The 23,649-nt window shown below is 63.7% G+C and overlaps 1 protein-coding gene across 4 annotated transcripts; it reads right to left on the bottom strand.

Annotated features, from left to right (window-relative positions):
* Positions 1 to 13,606: 13,606 nt before the first annotated feature.
* On the bottom strand, positions 13,607 to 23,579 carry CYGB (cytoglobin). 4 transcript variants are annotated; one of them, XM_070060257.1, is made up of 5 exons: positions 23,441 to 23,579; positions 22,077 to 23,365; positions 17,327 to 17,558; positions 16,939 to 17,102; positions 13,607 to 14,679 (listed from the first exon to the last, which is right to left on the bottom strand). In XM_070060257.1, exons 2-5 carry the CDS (start codon positions 22,211 to 22,213, stop codon positions 14,646 to 14,648), a joined length of 567 nt encoding a protein of 188 aa, XP_069916358.1. In that variant the 5' UTR covers positions 22,214 to 23,365; positions 23,441 to 23,579; the 3' UTR covers positions 13,607 to 14,645. The 4 variants fall into 4 exon arrangements, with proteins under 4 accessions (XP_069916358.1, XP_069916359.1, XP_051694322.1 ...); XM_070060258.1 differs by lacking the exon at positions 22,077 to 23,365; XM_051838362.2 differs by lacking the exon at positions 23,441 to 23,579 and having other exon boundaries at positions 22,077 to 23,419.
* Between the last annotated feature and the right edge of the window lie 70 nt (positions 23,580 to 23,649).

Raw genomic sequence — 23,649 nt, 5'->3', positions numbered from 1 at the left:
TGTGGCCTCAGTCACGCGAGAAGTGTCGGGACCCCTGCTGGCCCTGCTGGCCCCGGGGGAGCCGAGGGCTCTGTCCAGCCCACCCCATCACCAATGGTCCTGGGCCTCTCCGCTCAGCTGCTCCACTGGGTAGGGACAGGCATCGCTCCCTCCCGCACCCACAAGTGGGACCCCACACCCTCCCACCTCTGCAGGGCAGCGGGAGCCAAGCTTGGTGACCTGTCCCCTCCTGCCCAAGGGCATTGACCCCAGGGCCTGCCCACTGGGTGTGACAGCGGCGGGAGCGGGGTGGGGGCCCCAGGCCACACCCAGCCAGAGCCTTCTCCCTCCTCGGACTCCCAGGGCCTGGCCCAGCCTCTCCCCGGGGGGGACCCAGGACGGGGACGCGGGAGGGGCCTCATCCTGGGCCCTGCCCCCCCCAGAGGCCTGGCCCAGCAGAGACGGGCAGTTTGGAGGGGGCTCTGGCCGCGGAGGGGTGTGTGTCTCGTTTCAGGAGTGACCTGGGCGGGGCTCTGGGGTTGAGAAGGGAAGAAGGGGCTCCCGGCTGCTGGGGTGACCCAGAGAGAGGCGCAGGCGCCCCCGACCCCACAGAGAGGCGCAGGCGCCCCCGACCCCACAGAGAGGACGCAGGCTGGGGGGGGCTCGGCCCGAAGCTGGGGGTGCTCCTCCGTCTCAGACAGCGGCCGTTGGCTTTGCCCCCAGCGTGTCCTGGGGTTCTGGGCAGATGGGGACGCCACCAGGGCGCGTGGGCAAAGTCTGGCGCTCCGCCAGGGGGAAGGGAGAAGCCAGCGCGTGACAGGAAGGGGGAGGGCGGCGGGCCATTCCGGACCCTTCCTGCTGACTGCCTCACAGTCTTGCGCCATCCGAGCCCTGGCACAGCGCCAGGAACTGACGCCGCTGTTACCACCCCATTTTAGGGATGGGGAAAGTGAGGCAGAGAGAGGGAGCCCATTCACAGCCTGACCTTTGAGCTGCCACACCCGAGCCAGCTCCAGGGAAAGCCCCCGGGAGGGGCGGGGCGCCTGGTGGTGTTTCGGCTGATGTCAGGGACTCGTCCCCTAGGAGGGTGGCCAGCTGCCCGGCCATGCAGGTGCAAAGATGCTGACCCAGCCTTGGCCGCCACAGCGATACCTTTCCCTCCAGAGAGACAGGGGTGTGGTTTGCTGTCAGTGCAGCTGTGAAAAGCTGATACGGGTTATCGCCAAGGCACACTCAGCGAAAAGGAGCCGGGCACGGGAGGACAGCCCCACTCGCCCACCTTTAAACAGGGTGCACACTGGTCGTCCACAAAGTTTCCGACAGAGGGGTGGGCATGGGGCAAATTGGGGGAGGAGGGAGGTGCGCGTTTTCTTGAACACCCTGTGTGTGTGTGTGTTACTGTCAGAATCCAGAGAGGGGGCCGGCGCTGTGGCGGAGCGGGTAAAGCCACCACCTGCAGCGTCGGCATCCCATGTGGGCGCAGGTTCTAGTCCCGGCTACTCCTCTTCCGATCCAGCTCTCTGCTGTGGCCTGGGAAAGCAGCGGAAGATGGCCAAGTGCTTGGGTCCCTGCACCCGCGTGGGAGACCTGGAAGAAGAAGCTCCTGGCTCCTGGCCTCGGCCCGGCCCAGCCCTGGCCATTGTGGCCATCTGGAGAGTGAACCAGAGGATGGAAGATCTCTCTCTCCCTTTCTCTCTCTGTAACTGTGCCTCTCAAATAAACAAAAATAGATCTTTTTTTTTTTTTTTGACAGGCAGAGTGGACAGTGAGAGAGAGAGACAGAGAGAAAGGTCTTCCTTTGCCATTGGTTCACCCTCCAATGGCCGCCGCGGCCAGCGCGCTGCGGCCGGCGCACCGCGCTGATCCGATGGCAGGAGCCAGGAGCCAGGTGCTTTTCCTGGTCTCCCATGGGGTGCAGGGCCCAAGCACCTGGGCCATCCTCCACTGCACTCCCTGGCCATAGCAGAGGGCTGGCCTGGAAGAGGGGCAACCGGGACAGAATCCGGCGCCCCAACCGGGACTAGAACCCGGTGTGCCGGCGCCGCTAGGCGGAGGATTAGCCTAGTGAGCCGCGGCGCCGGCCCAAAAATAGATCTTAAACAACAACAACAACAACGCGGTGAGAGGGGAGCAGAGGAGCTGGAACTGGATTTGGATCTCGTCCGGATTCGGTGCCCGCTTGGTGGCTTAGCCCGCGGCATGGTAAAGTCCGCCCCGTGTTTTCAGTCTTCAAGGCCATCCCACGAGGCGGGCTGCCGTTGTAAAGCGAGAAGCCACAGCCCTTTGTCCACAGTGGCAGGAGTGGGGGTCTCCCCAGCGAGGGCCACACCCCCGAGACCCCGTCCCGACTCACCCAGGCACCCTCACAAGTGAGCAGCTCAAAGCGGCTGCGATGACATTCCTTCGAAGGGCAGCTGGGAGTGAGATTCGGGCGTTCGGGGTCTCTCTCAGCGCTGATTGAAGATTCTCCTGAATGGGGGTGCTGACTCCTGCGGAGACCCGGCCCACACCCATTGCAGCCATCGGGGCAGCCATCTGTGCCAAGCCCTAACTGGGGAGGGTCAAGGCGGGGAGGCTGTGGGCCAGGTGTCCCAGGGGCCAGGTGAGTGGAGCAGACACAGGCCCTCAGCCGCTCTTTCCATCTGTGCCCACCTGCAGGGGGCAGGGTCCGGGGGAGCTGGCCCGGGTGGGATGACGGTCAGGAACCCCCGGGGTCTCAGGTGGACCCCGGAGCTGGTGTTGATGGTGCAGAGTCTCCATCTAGTGGTGACAACTGGGTATTGCACCCAGGGACCCCAATGGGAACCTGGGGGAGGCGCAACCTTGCTCCTAGTACCTGCTGTCTCACTAGGGAACCCGGCAGCCCTGCCTAACTTAGATATAAGGGCACAGTAAGACGTCAAAGCCCATGCAGCTGTCTCCCTGCCGTCCTGCCTGCCCCTCAGCCTCTCCCCACGTGCTTAGGACCTGGGGAGGCACCCTGATGGCCGCTTGCCGGGCAGAAGCCAAGGAGGAGGCTGATGGGGTAAGACACCGCCTGCTTCCGTCCCCTCCCCACGGCAGCCCCGAGATCCGCCTCCATCTGCTCCTCATAAAGCCGCTCTCATACGCGGTTCACTCCCCAAATGCCTGCAACAGCCGGGCTGGGCCAGGCTGAAGCCGGGAGCCTGGAACCCAATCTGAGTCTCCCACGTGTGTGGCAGGAACCCGGGCACTTGGGCCGTCTTCCGCTGCTTCCCATGCTCATGAGCAGGGAGCTGGGTCGGAAGCAGAGCAGCCGGGGCGGGAACTGGCGCTCTGATGGGGGAAGTGGCGTTTCAAGTGGCCCTTAACCCACTGCACTACAACGGCCACCCCTCGTTTTTATCTTTAAGTCGCACGTCGTAGTTATATACTTGTGTTTATTAGGCATTTATTAAACCAACATTGTACTTTGAAAGTTGACAAACACGGGGCAGGAATGAGGCCTTTACCCTGCATTCCCAGTAGGAACCCAACTTCCGAGGAGCCACATCCCAGCTGGGGCAGGAAAACCACAGAAGAGTCTGTCCGTCTCGGAGAGCCTGGTTTGCATCCTGGCTCTGGCTCTGCTCCAGCTTCCGGCTGTCGCACACTCTGGGAGACAGCAGGTGGCGGCTCAAGGCCACTGACCCAGGTGGAGTTCCAGGCCCCTTGCTTTGGCCTGACTAAAACATTTGGAGAGTGAATCAGAGAATGGAAGACCTCTCTCTCTCTCTCTCTCTCTCTCTCTCTCTCTGCCTCTCCTCTCTCTCTGTAACTCTGACTTTCAAATAAATAGATAAATCTTAAAAAAAAAAAAAAAAAAAAAAAAAGGACTCCGGTCTCAGCGCACGTGGGTGAGTGATCCCGGCCAGGCCTGGCTGGGCCCTGTGGCTTAGGGTCCCGCATAGGCAGCCGTGGAGGGGCTGGCCAAGCCTGTAGGCTCCCGGGGCTCCCCTGCTTGACCCCAGCGTCTGTCACGAGGTTCTGGGCTTCCGTCTCCCTGGCTGCGGCCCAGAGGCTGGGCTGTCTCCGTGGGCGCGTCCCCTGGGCAGTAGCTCAGGTTCCCGTTGGTTTAATGCTTTGCAGTCACTGCCTTGAAATTCTCCGTAGTTTTATCTTTGAACTTGGGGTTGGAAGTGATGTCTAGCTGGGCGATGGTGCGCCCAGGTGGGCGGGGGAGATGCGCGTCCTTGGTGAGCCCCGAGCACGCGGGCTGGGGGACCGGTCCCACGCGGGAGAGTGGCAGGATCGAAGGGGCGCGTGAGGAAAGTGAGGTAGGAAGCCGCTGGCTTTCGCAGGGTGCGGGTAGAATGCACACGGGAAAGAAAACCGGTCAGATGGGGTTGGCGCAGCGTCTCGCCGTTCCGGTCGGGATGACGCACGCCGGCCGCGGGGCTTGCACCAGCTGTGGGGAACAAGCTGTGTCGTTTTGCTGACTCTGCGTCTCAGTTCACCGCTCTTGAATTGGCACGGGAGAACAGGCGTTGCGCAAGACAGAGACGACCCGTAAAATTCCTGCAAGTAGTTTAGACGCTTGTTACCAGATACAGAGCACTGGGGCTGGCGCTGGGACACAGCGGGTGAAGCCCCCACATTCCATGCTAGCGCCGGTTCAGGTCCCGGCTGCCCCACTTCGGATCCAGCTCCCTGCTAATGCGCCTGGGAAAGCAGTAGAAGATGGCCCAAGTGCTTGGGCGCCTGCACCTTAAAGAAGCTCCAGGCTCCTGGCTTTGCACTGGTCCAGCTCCACAGCTGTTTGGGGAGCGAACCAGCTGATGGAAGATCTCTCTCCCTCTCTCTCTCTCCCTCTGCCTCTACCTCTCCCTTTCTGTTAACGTTACCTTTCAAGGTAAATAAATAAATCTTTTAAAAAAAATCTGGCTGCCCCTCCTTCTAAAGGAAAACATGGGTATGCCCTTGCCAAAAAAAAAAAAAAAAAAAAAAAAAGAGTCCAGGGCATTAAATCATGAGCTGCCCGGGCACTGTGGCCCAGCAGGTCAGGCTGGGGTGCACGCATCCCCAGAGCAGGGTCCTGCGTCCAAGTCCCTCCTCGGCTCCAGTCTGATCCAGCTCCCTGCCAATGCACCTAGGAGGTGGCACGTGATGCCCAAATACCTGGGCCCCCGCCACCCACAATGGGAGACTGGGATGGAGTTCCTGGCTCCTGGCTTCAGCCTGGACTGGGGCATTTGGGGAGTGAACTAGCAGATACACGGTCTCTCTCTGTCACTCTGCTTCTCATATAAGTTAGAATGAATTTAAAAACACCTAAAATACGAGAACTGCCGTGAAGCAGCAGGTGGGAGATTCCGTCGTGACAACTCAATGAGAGGACAGCGACAGGACGAACTTTTTCTATTTCAGCCCCCTCCCCTTAAAGATTTATTTATTTATTTGAAAGATGGAGTTACAGAGAGGGAGAGACAGGAAGAGAGAGGTCTTCCATTTGCTGGTCCACCCCTCAAATGGCTGCAATGGTCAGGGTGGGGCCAGGCTGAAGCCAGGAGCTTCTTCCGGGTCTCCCCCATGGGTGCGGGGCCCAGGCACTTGGGCATCTCCGCTGCCTTCCCAGGAGCACTATTGGGGGCTGGATGGGAGGTGGAGCAGCCGGGACTATCGGGCGCCCGTACAGGATGCCGGCACTGCAGGTGCTCGCCTTCTACACCACAACGCCAGCACACACACACACACACACACACACACACACACACACACCCGCCCAGGCGTCGTCACTGCTGGGCCAAGGCAGTCTTTTCCGGCCACTCCTACTCTGTGTCCTGAAAGAAGCAAATCTCCATGTCTGAGCCAGCGCCGCAGCTCACTAGGCTAATCCTCCGCCTGTGGCACCGGCACACCGGGTTCTAGTCCCGGTCGGGGCGCCGGATTCTGTCCCGGTTGCCCCTCTTCCAGGCCAGCTCTCTGCTGTGGCCAGGGAGTGCAGTGGAGGATGGCCCAGGTGCTTGGGCCCTGCACCCCATGGGAGACCAGGAGAAGCACCTGGCTCCTGGCTTCGGATCAGCGCAGCACCAGCCGCAACGCACCAGCTGCAACATGCTGGCTGTAGCGGCCACTTGGGGGGTGAACCAACGGAAAAAGGAAGACCTTTCTCTCTGTATCTCTCACTGTCTAACTTTGCCTGTCAAAAAAAAAAAAAAAGTCTCCAGGTCCACAAGCCGTGTGCACGAAGCCAAGCGCATAAGCCCACACACGTGGCTGGCGCTGGCACTTAGAAGGTTAAGCTTGCGCCTGCAGCACCGGCAGCCCATGTGGGCGCTGGTTCTGGTCCCGGCTGCTCCTCTTCTGATCCAGCTCTCTGCTGTGGCCTGGGAAAGCAATAGAAGATGGTCCAAGTCCTTGGGCTCCTGCACCCGTGTGGGAGACCTGGAAGAAGCTCCTGGCTTTGGACCAGCTCAGCTCTGGCTGTTGCGGCCATCTGGGGAGTGAGCCAGTGGATGGAAGACCTCTCTCTCTGTAACTCCTCTCAAATAAATAGATTTTTTTAAAGAAAAATGTAAAAACAAGAAGCCCACCCACAGGGCACCTCCACCAGGGCAGGCAGTGGAGTGGGGGTCGGTGGTAGCCTGGGCTCCACAGGGCCTGGGGCTCCCTTTGCTTGGATCCCAACAGTGGCAGTGGTCGTGCAACCCTGCGACGGGCCCAGGGCCTCTGCGTCGCTCTCCAAAAAGCTTCTGAGTTGGTGTGATTTTAGTGCCTTCAAGGAAAGCCCCCCGGGGCCCACCCAAGGCAAGGGGCTTGTGTGGTTGTCAGCAGGGGCCTGTCTCCCTCCCAGACCTCAGGAGGTTGTATTTGGGAGCAGAGTCATTGCACACAGAATGAGCTAAGATGAGGTCATCCTGGAACTGGGCGGGGCCCTAAACCCGCAGGATGGGTGTCGTCATGAAACTGGGAAGTGTGGAGGCAGGGACACCCCGGGGCGGGCAGCCTGGGACCCTGGGAGGGCGCAAGGCCTGGGCGGGTCGCGTCTCGAGTCAGACAGAGGCTGTCACATGTTATCAGCACCGGGCAGTGAGGGCCAGCGCCGAGTCCTTGGGTGCCAAGGCAAAGTCACAAGGAGTCCCTCTGGGCCCAGCTGCTGGCGCACGCATCAGCCTGACACGCGGGAACCCGGGTCTGCACACTGGGACCACACGGTCTCTCTCTCACTTTTACAATTTATTTATTTATTTATCTTAGAGGCGGAGGGACAGAAATAGAGTGGGGAGAGAACCCCCCACCCACTGGTTCACTCCCCAAATGCCTTCAATGGCCAGGGCTGGGCCAGGCTACAGCCAGGAGCTGGGAACCCAGCCCAGGCCACCCACGTGGGCAGTAAGTACTGGAGCCGTCTCCCCTGCTTCCCGCGGTGCCCCAGGAGGAAGCTGGGTTGAGGAAGCGGAGGTGAGCGTGGGACCCACGCGCTCCCCTGTGGGATGCCAGGGCGGCGAGCCGGCAGGGCTCGGGGCCAGGGGAGCCCACACAGGCATCAGGGCCTCCGGCAGCAACCATGGCCTCACAGAGCCAGGGAGGGCAGGACCAGAGCCTCAGCCAGATCCTTCTTTGGGGACAGGAATCTGGGGACGGTGGGGCCAGCACTGTGCACTGGGGTTACACCTCTGCCCGTGACCCCCGCAGCCCCTATGAGCACCGGTTCAATCCGGCTGCTTCAGCTCCCCACTATGGTCTGGGAAGGCAGCAGAGGACGGCCCAAGTGCTTGGGCCCCTGCTACCCACGTGGGAGACCCGGATGGAGCTCCTGGCTCCTGGCTTCCGCCTGGCCCAGCCCTGGCTGTCGCAGCCATTTGGGGAGTGAACCATAGAAGATCTCTCTTTCTGTCTCTCACGCTCTCTTTCAAATGAATAAATGAATCTTTTTTTAAAAAAAGTTAACACTCTCTGGATGAGATTCCCCCTAGATTTAGGGGAGCCCTAAGTCTGATGACACGCACTCTTATGAGAGAGTGAGAGAGAGAGAGAGAGAGGTGGAGAAAGCCGCGTGACCACAGGGGCAGAGACCGGAGTGTCGTGGCCACAACCGAGGAACGTTGGGGCCGCTGGCCGCTGAGGAGGGGGAAGGACCGTCCCCAGGGCACTCAGGGCGGCCCCAGCGCCCGAGAGAAGCCACTTCTGTCGCTTTGCCCTGGTCTGGGCTCAGAGCTCCCTGCTGAGGTCTTTGGGTCCCCTCCCAACGACGGCCACCGCCGCAGAGCACGGCTTTCCCGGCATTCCCGGTTCTGAAAGCAGAACCCTGGTGCCCTCCTCCCGCACTGCATCTTAGAGCCCCCCACCCTCACCCCCAGCTTGGGAGCCGCCCCCCCCCCCCCCGTCCTTTCTCCTCCACCGACTCCATCATCACTGTGGCCTCGTGGTCCCAGGCATATGAGGGACATTAGTTTTTATTTGAAACTTTTTTTTTTACTTTATAAAAATTTATTTATTTATTTGAAAGGAAGTGTTACAGAAAAAGAGTGAAAGAAGGAAATTTTTAAATGGCTGACAAACTATGATTATTCAGACTTAAATATGTGGCAGATATTTTCTTTTTTTCTTTTCTTTTTCTTTTTTCTTTTTTCTTTTCTTTTCTTTTTTTTTTTTTTTTTTTTGACAGGCAGAGTGGACAGTGAGAAAGAGAGAGACAGAGAGAAAGGCCTTCCTTTGCCATTGGTTCACCCTCCAATGGCCGCCGCAGCCGGCGCACCGCACTGATCCGATGGCAGGAGCCAGGAGCCAGGTGCTTATCCTGGTCTCCCATGGAGTGCAGGGCCCAAGCACTTGGGCCATCCTCCACTGCACTCCCGGGCCATAGCAGAGAGCTGGCCTGGAAGAGGGGCAACCGGGACAGAATCCGGCACCCCGACCGGGACTAGAACCCGGTGTGCCGGCGCCGCTAGGTGGGGGATTAGCCTAGTGAGCCGCGGCGCCGCCCTGTAACTTTTTTTCTTACAAAATTATATTGAACATTTCCCCCCGTTTATTTGAAAGGCAGAGAGACAGAGACGGAACAGTTTTCATCCCTAATGATCACACAGCCCGCGCTGGCCAGGCCAAAGCCAGGAGCCAGGAGCTCCACCTGCATCTCCCTCATGGGAGGCAGGGGCCCAGGCACCTGCTGTGGCCCAGGGTGTGGGTCGGCGGAGCTAGAGTGGGAGCAGAGCCAGGCTCGAACCCAGGTGCTCCGATGTGAGACGCACGTGACCCAAGTGGCATCTTAATCATTTCGCTGAACGCCCACCCCTACTATTAATTTAAAAAAATCACGCTTGGGGTTAAAGCACCACCTGCAACACTGGCATTGCTTAGGAGTGCTGGTTCGAGTCCTGGCTGCTTCACTTCTGATCTGGCTCCCTTCTAACGCGCCTGGGCAAGTGTCAGAAGATGGTGGCAAGTCCTGGGGCCCCTGCCATCCATGTGGGAGACCCGGATGGAGCTCCAGGCTCCTGGCTTCGGCCTGGCACAGCCCTGGCCACTGCGGCCGTTTGGGGAGTGAACCAGCAGAAAGAAAATCTCTCTCTCTCTCTCTGTCACTTTGCCTTTCAAATGAATAACTCCATACATAAACCTTTCACAAGTTTTATCCAGTGAGTGTCCAGGCTTGCCCACGCGTGAGGCTCGGCGCTCAGGACGCCCCTGGCCTCTGGGCTGCCCTCCCTTCGAGCTCACGGTACACACGTCCTTCAGGAGGTGCCCTGACTGGGGGCACCCCGCTCCCTCCCACACGCACGGCTCCTCAAGTGATGAGCTTGGCTGGGCAGTGAGGAGAGGGGACAGCCAGGGCGGCCTCACCGTCACCCCCTGGCCGCAGCACAGTGCACCGGCCCGTCCCCAGGATGTCCTTGGAGACCACCTCCCCAGCCACCGCAATGGCCTGTCGGTGTCCTCCAAGGTGCTGCCAGGGTCAGCGGGTGATCCGGCCATGAGCCCGGAGCCCTCCTGAACGGGGCTGGGGTCACTGTCAAGGGGACCCCAGAGAGACCCCGGCCCCTCCCACCACGTGAGAACAAAGTGAGGAGGGGGCTGTCTATGGCTGGCACCCCAGACTCCAAATGTGCCAGCACCTCCATCTTGGCCTTTTGGGCCCCCAAAACCGAGGAAGGAATCGCCCCTTTCTCTTCCCTGGGGACCTCCCTCCTGCAGCCTCCCCCACCCCCGCCAGGCCCCTCTCTGCCCCTCTGCCAGGGCTCAGGCCGCGCATGGCTGGCACCACTGTCTCCCCACTCCATCCGGCCCTCTGCCCCACCTCTGGCCCCTGCAGACCCCACCCTGAACAGGCCTCGTCACACCCTGGGCGGCTCTCCCACTGCTGGCTGTCTTAGGGCTCTGGACCCCAGGAGCGTGGCCGCGTAGCCGGCCGTGGCCACCCAGAAAATCCCTCCCCTCCCTCCAGCCAGCTTCAGGGCCCCTGGCTCCAGGGCTCACTCCTTTTTTAAAAAATTATTAATAGTGATGTCTTTTTTTTTTAAGATTTGTTTTCTTGAAAGGCAGAATTACAGAGAGGGAGAGCCAAAGAGAAAGAGAAGGAGGTCTTCCATTCACTGGTTCACTCCCCAGATGGCCGCAATGGCCGGAGTTGGGCTAATCTGAAGCCAGGAGCCAGGAGCTTCCTCTGGGTCTCCCATGCAGGTGCAGGGGCCCAAGCACTTGGGCCATCCTCCACTGCTTTCCCAGGCCACAGCAGAGAGCTGGATGGGAAGTGGAGCAGCCGGGACCAGAACCGGCGCCCTATGGGTTGCTGGCACTGCAGGGCAGAACCTTACCCACAATGCCACAGCACCAGCCCCAGGCCTCTCTCTCTTCCCAAGCTCTGTGCTCAGGGACCTCATGCAATCCCCACTTCCGGTCCCAGCCGACATCTTTGCCATGCTGCAGAGCCCAGCCGCCTGCCACACACCTCCTGCCGAAACTGCCCTGCCCTGGTGCCTCCCCTCAGACAACAGCGGCTCCACTTGCCCACGTGAGCGGGCCCCGAGGATTGACCCCTGGCTGCTGCAGGGGGCACAGAGACCCTGTGGCGACAAAGCCAGAAGCCACAGGAAGTCATCTGGGGCTGGCGGCTGTGCCCTTTGCCAGTAACTGCGGAAACGGGGGCAGTGGTGCAGGACCACACCGTGGAGCTGGTTGGACCACAGGTGGGCGCCTCCCGCAGGGCAGCCGAGGGCTTATGTGGTGGCCTCGAATGAGAGCCCCGCCCACTCACAGGACCGAGAAAGGCTTGGGCCAACCAGCGTCTTTCCGGGGCAGGTGTTACCCCCGGGCCACCGGGACCCCCTATCGGTGCCCCCTCACTTCCAATGCAGCCCCCTGCCGAGCTGCACCCTGGGGGGCAGCACCCCGTGGTTCAAGTACTTGGGTCCCTGACACCCACAGGGGAGACCTGGACGGAGTTCCAGACTCCTGGCTTTGGCCTGGCCCAGCCCTGGCTGTTGACGGCTTCCAGGGAGTGAACCAGCAGATGGAAGATCTCTCTCTGTCTCTGTGCCTTTCAGATACAATGAAAAAAACAAAGTTTTGGAAAAACCAGTATTAATAAACGAACAACAGCGTCTTGGGGCTGAGGAGATGCCGAGAGGGCTGGAGGCCCAGGGCCCGGAGCTGCACCCCCACCCTGGCCACTGCAGCTTCCCAGGCTCAAGGCGCTGTGCTGCCCCACCCCCCCACCACTTCCAAACCTAAGACTTCTCACTTAGGGAGCCTGAAAAGCTCCTGACTCAGTGCCTCCAGCCCAAAGGGGCTGCCAGAGTCCCAGCTGTCACCCTACTGTGACAGGTTCCTTCCCCCAAGGAACCCTCCTGGTCCTGAGCAGGTGCCGGGAGTGGGGACCAGGGAGGGGCTGGGCCAGCAGCCGTGTGTGCGGTTTTAGTGGAGCATCATTAGCTGTTTCTCCTCATCCTCGTGGCTCACGGGTGGGTGTTCCCACGGGTGTCTACAGCGCTTCTTGCCTCTGGCTCCAACAGGGCTTTAAACCCCCGGGGACGGGCGACCCTGGGCGGCCAGTGGCTGCGGCTGCGCTTCCCGCCGCGGCCAGCAGGGGGCGCCGTGCAGCCGCTCCGTCGGGAAGCCGCAGCCCGCGCACTCCCAGGCCCCGAGCTCAGCCAGGGGGAGCTGCCCGGCGCGTGTGGCTCTTCGGGGAGCGGGCTCCCTCTTCGTGTGGGGCGCGCAGCGGAAGCCCAGGCCGCCCCCGACCGAGAGCCCACCCCGCACGCTCTCTCCCCTCGAACTTGCTCTGCCCGGGACCCAGGCAGCAGCCCCCGCCCCCCAGCCGTTCGCGACCTGCCAGTGGCGTCGTCCTGGGGGCAGGGATGCAGGGGACATTCCTGGGGGGTCAGGGGTGCTACGTTCCAGAAAGATCTGCCGTGGTGACCACCTGAGGAACAGTGTGGGGGGGGCTGACTCCTCAGATTCTCCCCGCCCACCTCAGGCCTTAGGTCCTCCCCGTCCCACCACGGCCAGGCCGAGCCCACCGGGACCACCCACCACATTGGTTCACTGTCCTCACTACTGCCCTGGCCCCAGCACCGTGCACCCTGCCCCCCACCCCTGCCTTGCAAGGCGGGGTTCACGTTCACTCCTACTTAGGTGATACGGCCGGGTGTTGTTCAGCCAGCACCCGGGACAGCGGGTGACCCTGCCCTGGGTGCCCCACTTCCCACCCAGCTCCCTGTGAATGCGCCTGGGAAGGCGGCAGAAGATGGCCCAGTGCTTGGGCTTCTGCCACCCACGCAGGAGACCCGGATGGAGCCCCTGGTTCGCGGCTTCAGCCTGGCCCAGCCGTTTGGGGAGTGAGCCAGTGGCTGAAAGTTCTCCCTCCCTCTGTAACTGTGCCTTACAAATAAACACATTTTAAAGATCGCAGCTCAGAAAGGCTGAGTGACTTGTCCAGGGGCGCACAGTGTGCAGGAAGTCGGGCCCTGGCCTGCGGTGCTGCCTCCCTGGGAGGGCATGGCCCGCTGCACCCTGCCGGGCTCGGCACAGCTCACCATGGCGCGGGGCCGTGCCCTGCTTTCTAAGAGCGGGGCTCACCGTCCTCTCCACATTTCCACCCTGCGTTCGCATGCTGCGGCCCGGAGGGGGAGGTTGGGCCGTGCTGCAGGAGGTCAGACTTTCCCTGTGTGTCAGCTGACGCTTCCCAGGCAGCCCGGGCGCTCCCCCGGGGCACGGCTGCTTCCTGCCTCTCCTGCAGCCCACGGGTGGTGACCTCCTGTTCCCTCGGGGAGCTGACGCTGCCGATGAGGTCTGCAGGCCTGGCCCAGTGGGCTGGGGGGCAGAATGGGGGGCGTCCGGGAGCCGGGGGCTCGGGGAAGGAGCGGGCTTCCTCTCCCAAGCACCGCGGGCTGGGCCACCCGGTCCAACGTGCGGCTCCCCCCGTGTCCCCGCACTCAGGCCCAGGAGGCCAAGGTCACTAGGAGCACTCAGACCCACAGGACCCTCGATTCCTTCCTCACTGACCCTGCCCTTGCCAGGAAATTTCTAGAACAATAGCCCTCGTGACCCTGACTTAACAAGGGAGGGGCCCCCAGCCACCAAAGCCCCCATTCTGACGGCCTGGAGCAGCCAAGGCTCACGCGCAGGGGAGGAGGGACCTGGGGGAGGCCCCAGCCCCGAGCGAGGGAGCGAGGGAGCGGCACAGACGCAGGAGAACGGTTGGTTTAATGGCCCGGGGTCCGGCTACACACGGGAGAAACCACGACAGGACAGGCAGTTACGCGGATGGAGGAAGACGGCACGGAGGAACACAGGTGCAGCAGCCACAGCGGCAAACATCCCGGAGGACAACACATGTGACCAAGGGGCACACGGGGTGCGGGGGGGCTGCTGTGCACAGAGACCCACTGCCGGTCGGGGGCCGGGCCGGGCAGGGCAGCCCTGGGCCCTGAGGCAGAGGGATGGGGCCGGAGGAGGCAGCGTCTGTCTGGTTCTGCCACCTGCCGAGATCCCGGGGAGGGGGAGCTATCACACAGGGGTAAGGCTGGCAGTGGAGGTGTCCCTACTGCCCCTCCCCCCACAGCATCACCCTGCCCGGAACCTCTGGGCCTCTCCGTCTGTCCTTGGCCATGGGAAGCCAAGTCAGTGAACCTAAGCCTTCAGGGGAGGGGCCGCAGGGGTGTGGGAAGCCGGATGACCTCACTCCAGCCCACGCTGCGCCCCTGGGGGACTCGCACCCGCCAGAGCCCTCTGCCTCCTGCCCCACACGCGGGCGGGCGGGCCTGCAGATACAGGTGGTAGGTATGTACTGTGCATATATATATATTATATATATTTATAGAGAGAGGTTGTATATAGAATATATCTGTATATACGGTGTGTGCGTGATCTCTACATGGTGAGACGGAGGCCTCCGTGCCGGCCGGCAGACACGGGGCTGGCTCCCTTGTCCTGCTTCCCGCCAGCCGCCAGCCACGTCGGAGAGTAGAAAAGCTAAGAGCGGCCTGGCTCTGCAAGGCGGAAGGGTCCCCGCCCGCCCCGCGCTGGGGTCAGCATCTGGGCAGCCGCCTCCCGGCAGCTCCAGGTGTGTGTGGGGGGACAGCGGCCACCGCGGAGGCCCCCTCTGGGCAGACGCATCGGGGATCCCTCCAGCTTCCTTGGCACCCGGAAATGGAGGTTCAAGGAGGGTCTTCGGAACTCGGCCTTCGCTCAAGGTGCTGCCAGGGACGGGGGAGGTGGGAGGGGTCCTACGGCCCCGAGGAGGGCAGCGTGGCCGGTGGGCTGTGGATGAGACAGGAGATGGGGGGAACAGGTTATGGGGAGCAGGGGAAGGGCACCTGGGGGAGGCAAGGCCGGGGCCTTCCTGCCCCTGAGCCCCCAGACCCCAGTTCTAGCGCCCCCTCTGCTGTGACCTGGGTGGCTTCCTGTACAACGTGGGTGATGCCTGTTTCGGCTGCCTACGGGGGCTGCAGTGCCAGGAGCTGCGTTAAGGGAGTGTTTCATGAAGTGGGCGTTTAGCCTAGTGGTTATACCTCCCGCATCTACACTGCCATGCCTGGGTTTGAGTCCTGTCTTCCGGTCCTGCTAATATGGACCCTGGGAGGCAGCCCAGATGGCTCAGATCACTGTGGGAGACCTGGCTTGTGATCCTGCCCCCCCCCCCCGCCCCCAGCCATGGCAAGCATTTAGAGAACGAACCAGGGGACGGGAGTTCTGTCTGTCAAATTAAAACAGAAAAGTGTTTCGCAAACAACACGAGCTCTTTCTCTGTTCATGCTGAAACGTGGTGCCTTCTGTCTGGCCTGGCGCCGACCCCCTCTGGCCACCGTCTTCCCTGCCTGTGCGGGTGGTCCCTGTGGGCTCACTGCCTTGTGCCCCCAGCTCTGCTCCACCCACACAAAGGCACACACGCCCTGACCGCCCTGACGCAGAGACAGCTCAATAAACAGCGGCGCCTGGCCCATCCCTGCTGCCGATAAGAGGCGTTGGATGGAGCCTTCTAGAAGCTTCTCTGTAACTCCATCCCCCGCCCCACCCTCCAGTCCAGCTGGACCCTGGGAGGAGGGTGGGTCTGCAGGCCTGGGCCCAGGGAGACTGGGGTGGGGGGACACGGTGGGAAGGCTTCAGGGGACAGTCCCAGACGTGACAGCTGGGGGTGCCAGCAGGGAGGGTGCAGCGGCCCAGCCGGGCGGGCAGTGAGTCCCGGCCAGGACCTGGCGGGCTCAGTCTACGGCAGCAGGACCAGCGGCAGTTGAGGCAATTTGAGAGTTTCCTGCTGTTTGGGGTTTGGCGAGATCCGGGTCCCTGCGGGCGGGCGGCGGGGTGAGCAGGCGGGGCGCCGGCCATGTGTCTCTGATTCACTGGGGGCTCGCGGGCCGGCTCGCTCTCCCGTCCCTGTAGGCCCCTGGAAAAAGCCCTTTCTCTAGAAGCAGGAAGCTTGTCTCCTGGCTGTAAACAAAGCTGAGCTGCCTGGGGAGAGGGGTGGGAGGGCAGCCCCCTCCCCCTCCCCCTCCCCCCACCACCCACTGGCTCCTCCCGGCCCCTGTGGGTGACAGCTGGGGTGGAGGAGTGACCCCAGCCCCCGGCTCTGCCAGTGCCCTCCTTTGCGGGCAGGTGAGGCCCCCTGCTTGCCCCCTGTGCACTCCAGGGTCCGCAGCGGGCCGGGGCCAGCTGTGTCCATCTGGATATGGGCCTTGCTGCAGCCAGCAGTTCCCCCGAGGCCTCCGCGCTGTCCTGGGGAGGAGCCGACGTGGGGGCAGGGAGCGGGAACAAGCTGGGGGCTGGTGTGGTCAGCGGCAGGAAGGGCAGCAGGCCTGGCCTCCTCGGTGGAGCTGGGGCTGGGGGGAGCCTGTGAGCAGGAGGTCTGGCCCCAGGAGCCCGGGGGAGGGGACGCCGCCTTCTCCATGGGAAACTACACGCAATGCGTCTCCAGAGCTGGGGCCTGAGCCGCTGGCTGACCCCTGCTTCCCATTCTGGCCTCTCTCTCTCCGTCCTACTCCATCCCCACCTCCGCCCCTCGGGGTCCCAGGGAGGCCCCAGAGCCCCGGGTCCGCTGGAGTCCCTGAGGCCGGCCACCCTCCTCGGTCCTGCCAGCGGGTGCGTGTGAGCGACACCCACGCGGGGTCCCATGCGGGCTCGGGCACACGTGTGCGTGCGCATGGCCACCCGGCCTCGTGATCCTGGCTCCAGCCCTTGTGGGGGCAGAGGGCGGATGGGAGCGGTGGTCAGCGTTAGATGGAAAAACAGGCCCGTGTGATCAGCACTTGGGGAGGGAGTGGACGTCGGAGCTGGCCTGGGCTGCCTCTGGCCACGTGAGCCAAGCTTCCCGCCAGGAACCTTGGGCCTCGGGTGCTCTGAACACTCCCTTACTCCAGCGAGAGTTTGCTCAGTGTTCCTGGCCCTGTGTAGCCAAGAGCAGGGGCCCTGGGCCAGTGCCCCAAGAGGACAGCCCCCCCGGGCCCCAGGAAAGATGGGAGGCCTAGGGGACAGGGGAGGACACGCCAGGGAGGCTGCCCGGCCCACCCTCACCCGCCTCCTCACGTGCTGGCGTTCGGGACCTGCTGTACCCAGCCTGCCTCCTTGTAGGCAGCGGTCACGTGACTGTAGATGAGGCCACGCAGCTTGGCCCAGGCTCTCTGCGTCTCAGGTGGGAAGTCGTTGGCAAACTCCTCGGCGATCACCTCCAGGATGACCCCAGAGAGGATCTGGCGGCAAAGGGAGGAAGGGGGTGTGAGCAGTGGGGCGCCCTGCGGCCCCCAGGCCCCGGCTGGCCAAGGATCTGGCCACCAGGAACCAGATGGCAGGCCCCCGAGGCAGGGCCGGCACTGCTCCCCTCCCTGCACCCCAGAGGCTGGGGCCGGGGTCCCCTGCTGCGCCCCAGGGAGCCCCCCCCCCCTGCAGAGCCTGCGGGCAGCTGGGGCACGCCTACCTTAAAGTACACGGGCTCCACCTTGTGCTTGAGGGCGTGGGCTTTGCCCACGAGTGCCAGCACGGAGGACACCTTGTCGGGGTCATGCAGGTTCTCCACCACCGTGTTGAGGGCCCCCATGACCCGGCAGGCGTGCTTCCGCAGCTGGGGGCTCCGCTCCATCTCCAGCGGCTCCTCCATGTGCTTGAACTGGCTGAAGTACTGCTTGGCTGAAGGGAAGTTCACGAAGAACCTGGTGGGACGGAGGGGCCGGCGCTGAAGCCGGGCTGCCAGAGCAGGAGGACAGGAGCCGTGGGCCGAGGAGTGGGCAGGAGCCACGGGCCCGAGGTGTGGGCTGGTGCCACGGGCCCGAGGTATTGGCAGGAGCCACAGGCTGAGTTGTGGGCTGGCGCCACAGGCTGAGGTGTGGGCTGGCGCCACGGGCCGAGGTGTGGGCAAGGAGCCACAGGCCCAGGAGTGGGCAGGAGCCACGGTCCGAGGAGTGGGCAGGAGCCACGGGCCGAGGTGTGGGCAGGAGCCGCGGGCCCAAGGTGTGGGCTGGTGCCACGGGCCGAGGTGTGGGCAGGAGCCACGGGCCAAGGAGTGGGCAGGAGCCACGGGCCGAGGTGTGGGCAGGAGCCACAGGCCGAGGTATGGGCAGGAGCCACGGGCCGAGGTGTGGGCTGGCGCCACAGGCTGAGGTGTGGGCTGGCGCCACGGGCCGAGGTGTGGGCAAGGAGCCACGGGCCGAGGTGTGGGCAGGAGCCGTGGGCCGAAGCCACGGGCCGAGGAGTGGGCAGGAGCCCCGGGCCGAGGTGTGGGCAGGAGCCGTGGGCCGAGGAGTGGGCAGGAGCCATGGGCCGAGGAGTGGGCAGGAGCCGTGGGCCGAGGAGTGGGCAGGAGCCCCGGGCCGAGGTGTGGGCAGGAGCCACGGGCCGAGGAGTGGGCAGGAGCCCCGGGCCGAGGTGTGGGCAGGAGCCACGGGCCCAAGGTATTGGCAGGAGCCATGGGCCGAGGAGTGGGCAAGAGCCACAGGCCCAAGGTATTGGCAGGAGCCCCGGGCCGAGGAGTGGGCAGGAGCCACGGGCCGAGGAGTGGGCAGGAGCCACAGGCCGAGGAGCAGGCAGGAGCCATGGGCCGAGATGTGGGCTGGCTCGCATCTGCCTCCATGCAGGTCCCGCCCAGGTCGGCAGGAGTTCCTGTCCCAGGCGTCTGCACCCATTCGCTCTCTTCTCCCGTCCAAAGTCTACCCGCTCCTCAAGCCCCCAGCCGAGACGGCTCCGGAGTCACCAGCCAGTGTGATTCAGGGCGAGGGGTTTAACGTTTCTGAGCCTCAGTATCCTCATCTATAAAATGGGCACGGTCATTCTGTCTCCTGGGTTGTCGTGAGGCTGAAATGAGAAACCACCCGCCTCGTGCCCGGTGCTGACACGAGACACGGTTTTGGTTGCAGCTGAACCAAGCAGAGCCTGGTGTGGAAGTCGGTTCAGGCTGCCCGGCAGGGGCGAGGACACTGTCTTCCTTCTCCTCTCTCCACTTCCCTGCAGTGATCGTTGGTCATTTTATTTAATTAGAAACGGCCCTTGGATTGGCCTGCCTGGCGTGGGTCCGGCATTACGTCGTGTGTGTGCGCGTGTGCCTGTACATGCGTGCGTCTCACCTCCCCGGCACGCCCGCTCCTTGCAGACCCCAGGCCCTCCTGGCCCCTGGCGCCTCCACACTCCAGCTTACCCGAAATGATCCGATTCCACCCCCCCCAAGGCAGCTTTCCTTGGGCCACTCCCATCCTCAGAAACCTTCAATGGCTCCCTACTGTCTACTGGACAAAGTCAAAACTCCTTAACAGGGCAAGGCAGCCTCTTACAAATGTGGGAACGCTCTCCCCCCAGCACACCTCGGTTCCAGCCAACAGCTCCCCTCACCAGCCCTCCGCGGGCTGCGTCTCCTTCCCGGCTAGCCCAGGCTGTCCCCTCCAGGCCCTCCCGGCTAACTTCCGTCTGTCGGGCTGGATCTCCGGCACCCTCCGCCCGGGCCCTGCGGCTGGCGAGCGTGCGGACAATCCACACCTCCTTTCCCAAGCGGGGCTGTCACGTGAGACACATGCACGGGCTCCGTCGGAACTTACATAACTTAACGGAACCCTCGGAAAACAGCCAGGCTGTCTGGGGCCTGTGTGCCGGGCGGCTTCACGCCGGGCGGCGTCCCCCTCGCCGATCCTTTGCCAAAGCGGCCCCTTAGCCAGAGATGGGCTGCAGAAGCGGGGGTGGGGGGTGGGGGCTGAGAACTTCCGGCCGGGCCACCCCTTCTGGCAACAGAGCTGCTGTATCCTTGTGGGCTGTGGGTGGGGGGAGTTCAGACGGAGACCAAACCGTTTCCCAGCTCTGAGTCCCACGCCTCATGGGACCCGGGTGAGGATGAGGGAGGCGGTGGGTTTGCCAGCTTTGCAGCGATGAGAGACCAGCCTGAAAAACCCCAATGTGGATGTCGCTGACCGCCTCAGCCTCTGGGGCTTTTTGGAATTGCAATTTAAAATTTACAAAATGCTCTTTCGCTTTGCCTTGCACGCGACAAGGTGCCAAGCATCTCAAACGGAGCGAGTGGGGATTCTACCCATTTTATAGATGAGCAAGCCACAGGCAAAGTTTCTTGAGCACTTGTTGTATACACAGCTCCCTCATCCCTGCCCCGCTGTTATCGCCATCCTGGGGACGGGAAGGAGCCCAGGAGGGGCCCTGCCACCTGCATAGGCTGCTGGTCAGGGGACCGTGCCTGGGGCCGTCGCCTGCTTTACACTCAGGCCAGGGTGTGGCCCTGAGGACAGTCCCCGGGCGTCTGGGCCCTCTTGATCCCAGCCTCCCCGGCCATTCCTGGGGACTTTCTCCCTTCCTGGAGGCATCTGGGCTTCCAAGAGAGCCTGAAATAGGCTTGTCTGAGCGTGGGGGGGAAGGCGGCCGAGTTACAACCAGGAGGGAGGGTGGGCGTTCCTCCCCCCAGGCCTCTTCCACCACCACCCATGTGGCCGCCAGGGGGGGCCTCACCCCACCGGCCTGGTGGGGATGAGTGAGGGGCAGAGAGCTGGTCTTGTGGATGTGTGTCGGGTGTGGGAAAGGGGGGGAGTTGCGACAGGTTCTGGGGACCCTGAGGACGGCTCCTGCCCTAACCCCTTTCTATCCCTCCGTCGCTGGCCAGGCCTGGGGCATGGGGCTGGCGGGGAGTGGCTGCCCCGGGCTCCGGTGGACATGAAGGAGTGAGCAGCGGCCCCAGCCGAGCCTTCGCAGATGAACGGTGGGCCTTTCTCTGAACACAGAGTGCTTTGGGTAATGCCTCTCCCAGCCCGGGCCCAGCCCATCCAGGAGTCAGAACAGGGAACCAGGAGTGGGTGCAGAGAGAGAGAGAGAGAGAGAGAGAGAGAGAAACAAAACCTCCCAGGAGCCCAGACCATCCCAAACAGAGCTCATGGGTTCGGCTCCTCTGCACCCCTCCGAGGCCAGGCGCCTCGGCGGCACATGGCAGGGCCCAGGGACAGAAATTCCCCGGGGGTCTGGGAACCCTGCCTCATTTCCCCTCGGTGACTTCCGTGTGTGCCAGACCCACGGCTGCGGGGGCCCCTCGGGGCTGCCAACTCTGGCGCATCTGTGGCTCTGCTCCCGCTTGGAGTCTGTGGCTTCAGGATCCTGGCCCCTCTCACCCCCCCCCCACCGCTGTCTCTGGGCCCGGAAGCAGCTGGCACAGACGCCCCTTCCTTAACTCATCGGAAGTGGAATCAGGGCAGATCGGCGTGCTGCGGGGTAGGTCCCAGGTGTGGGGGGAGAGCGTGATGGGGAGAAGAGGAGCCAGAGACGGGGCCGGGACAGGGCGCCAGGTGGGCATGGAGCTGTCCTGACAGATGCCAGTTTCGTCCCCTCTTCGTGCAGCAAGCCTGCCCGCTCCGTCCTCTGTCTGACAGCTCCCCTCTGCCACGGACAGGGGGCTTAGAGCGCCGGTGGCCTGGCGCCTCGAGGCCCGCACCCCAGGGACCAGCAGGCGTGGGAAGAAAGCATCGGTGGTCACCATGGTCAGTTAGTGGCTTGTGGGGCTTGGGAACAGGCGCTCTACAGGGATGCTGCCCGTGCACCCTGCACAGGTGTTGTGTCCGTGGGTCTGTCGGGGACACCTGGAGCCGGAATGACCCCAGAACCCAGGTGGGGGCTTCAGGGCGGGGCCCCTCTCCAACTCAGCGGGGGATGTGTCCTGGAGGATGGCTTGCTGCTCCACTTACCTGTGCCTCACCTGGAGCGCACGGCTGGCCGGCCCTCCCTTTGGACAGCGGGGAGAGCCAGGTCCCCCTGGCCTCCACTCTCTCGCCCTCTGCTCTGCTCCTTCCAGAGGGTTGAGCTGAGAGAACTCTGCCCCTCTGTGTCCTCCTCTTCGGTTGCACCTCAGTTTTCCTGTCTCTAAAATGGGGATCCCCTACTGCCCCAGAAAAATGTGTGTGGGCCTCACAGCTCGTGGGGGAGGTGGTGGCGGTGGCCAGGAAGGCAACCGGCTCAGAGTCTGAGCCAGGAGTTCCGAGGCTGGGGAGAGGCGGGATCCGAGGGGCCCTCCTCCTGCACCCCAGTGGCTGGGAGCCCTACCCCGGAGCCAGCAAGGGCTCATCCAAGGCTGCGCCCCACGCTGCCCGCGCTCTGAACGGCCTGGCCCCAGTCGCGGCTGGGGAGGTGACGCCGGAGCTCGCCCCCGGGCCGCGACCGCCCTCCCTGCACAGGGCCCGGCCGGCCGGGGTGACACCTACCTCACCAGGATGGCCACCCCCACGTCCTCGCAGTTGGCATACAGCCGGGCCCAGGTCGCCTGCACCGCCTTCCTCTCCGCCTCGGACAGCTCCTCGCTCCGCTCCCGGCGCTCCATCTCGCCGGGCACTTTCTCCATGAGCAGCTGCAAGCCCAGCCCGGCTTCGCTCGGCGGCGGCGGCGGCGGGGCGCGGGGAGCCGGGGCCGGCTGCGTGCGCGGCGGGCGGGCGGGCGGGCGGGCGAGGGGCAGAGCGCCGGAGGGAGGGAGCGCGTGTGTCTGTGCGCGCCGGGTGTGCGCGCGAATGTGTGTGTGTGAGTGCGGGGGGCGGGGGCCCGCCGGCGGGGGGCGGGGATGTGGTCTGCTGGGAAAATGTTTAAAAAAAAATAAATACGTTTCAAACCCCTACCCCGCGTCGGCGAGCCAGTTCCGGCAAGGTGAAGGCTGGGCGGGGTGGGGGCGAGGCGGCGGGCACTCGCCCGCCCCACCCGCCAGGCCGCGGTGGGGTCGACCTCTGGGCGACGCCGGGGTAGGTGTGGCCGGCGTGCTGGGGGTCTCCCGGGGCGCGGCGGTCACGCGGCGCCGGCTGCCCAGGAGTGCGCACCGCGGGTGCGGGTCCGGGACCGCCGTGTCCCGCTCTCGCCGCGGGCGCAGCCGGGCGTGTGTGCTGTGTGCACCCTTTGCGTGGTGGGGACTGGACTCGAAGTCGATTCCTCCCAGGCATCGGCGGGGGCTCTCTCCCGCCATCCCTGCCAGGAGGTCATGCCAGCCCCTCTGGCGCCCGCTGCGGACCCTGGCCACTTCCAGTGCGCAGGACCCCAGGCCCAGGAGGGGTGAAGGCTAGGGTCGTCTCCCCGCGCGCCTGCCACGCCCGGGGTCGTCGGAACCTGAGCTCAGCCGCCAAGGGTGCCCAGGCCTGCACCCCCTTTCCTTCCGGCCAGCACAGGCTGGGGAGATCTGGGCACCACCCTGACCTCAGGGCCCTGGGTGTCCAGAAGCCCAGAGGAAGGCCCAGGTCATTGGAGACGGCCCAGCCACCACCAGCTGCAGGGCTGGGGGAGGAGGGGACAGACTTCCACAGACTTCCTGGGGATGGCCAGGCCCCACAGCAGGTGTTCCAGCACGTGTGGGGTGACCCTGGCCTGCTCCAGGCCTGGCGTCCCGCCGCCCAGCCGGCCGTGTCCTCCTCCACTTGGGTTCCTGTATTTATTTTAACAATCTTGTTTCAAGGTCAAGCCTGGGCTCTTCCAGGAACTCAAGGTCCAAGTGCTCCATCTAATGACCGCTGGGTTCCTGGACCAGGGAAGGAGACCGTGTGGGCTCGGGTCCTCTCATCCCACTCTGCCGCCAGGCTCCACACACACTCACCTGCGCCGATGGCGTCCCACGCGGCTGCCCGAGAGGTGCCCCTGGGATGTGGCTGGGCTCCCCTTTTCCATGGGGTTTCAGCTCATCCTTTGCGTGTGTCCTGTGCGCGGTGTGGGGACGAGTCGGCACCCAGTACCGCATCTGTGAGCGCAGGCTGATTTCCGCCCTGGTCCTGAAGTGGGTGCCGGAGAGGATGAGACAGAGCAGCC

Source organism: Oryctolagus cuniculus, chromosome 17 (assembly GCF_964237555.1).
Source record: "Oryctolagus cuniculus chromosome 17, mOryCun1.1, whole genome shotgun sequence".
Lineage (NCBI taxonomy): Eukaryota > Metazoa > Chordata > Mammalia > Lagomorpha > Leporidae > Oryctolagus > Oryctolagus cuniculus.
This window is presented reverse-complemented; position numbering and strand designations above follow the sequence as displayed.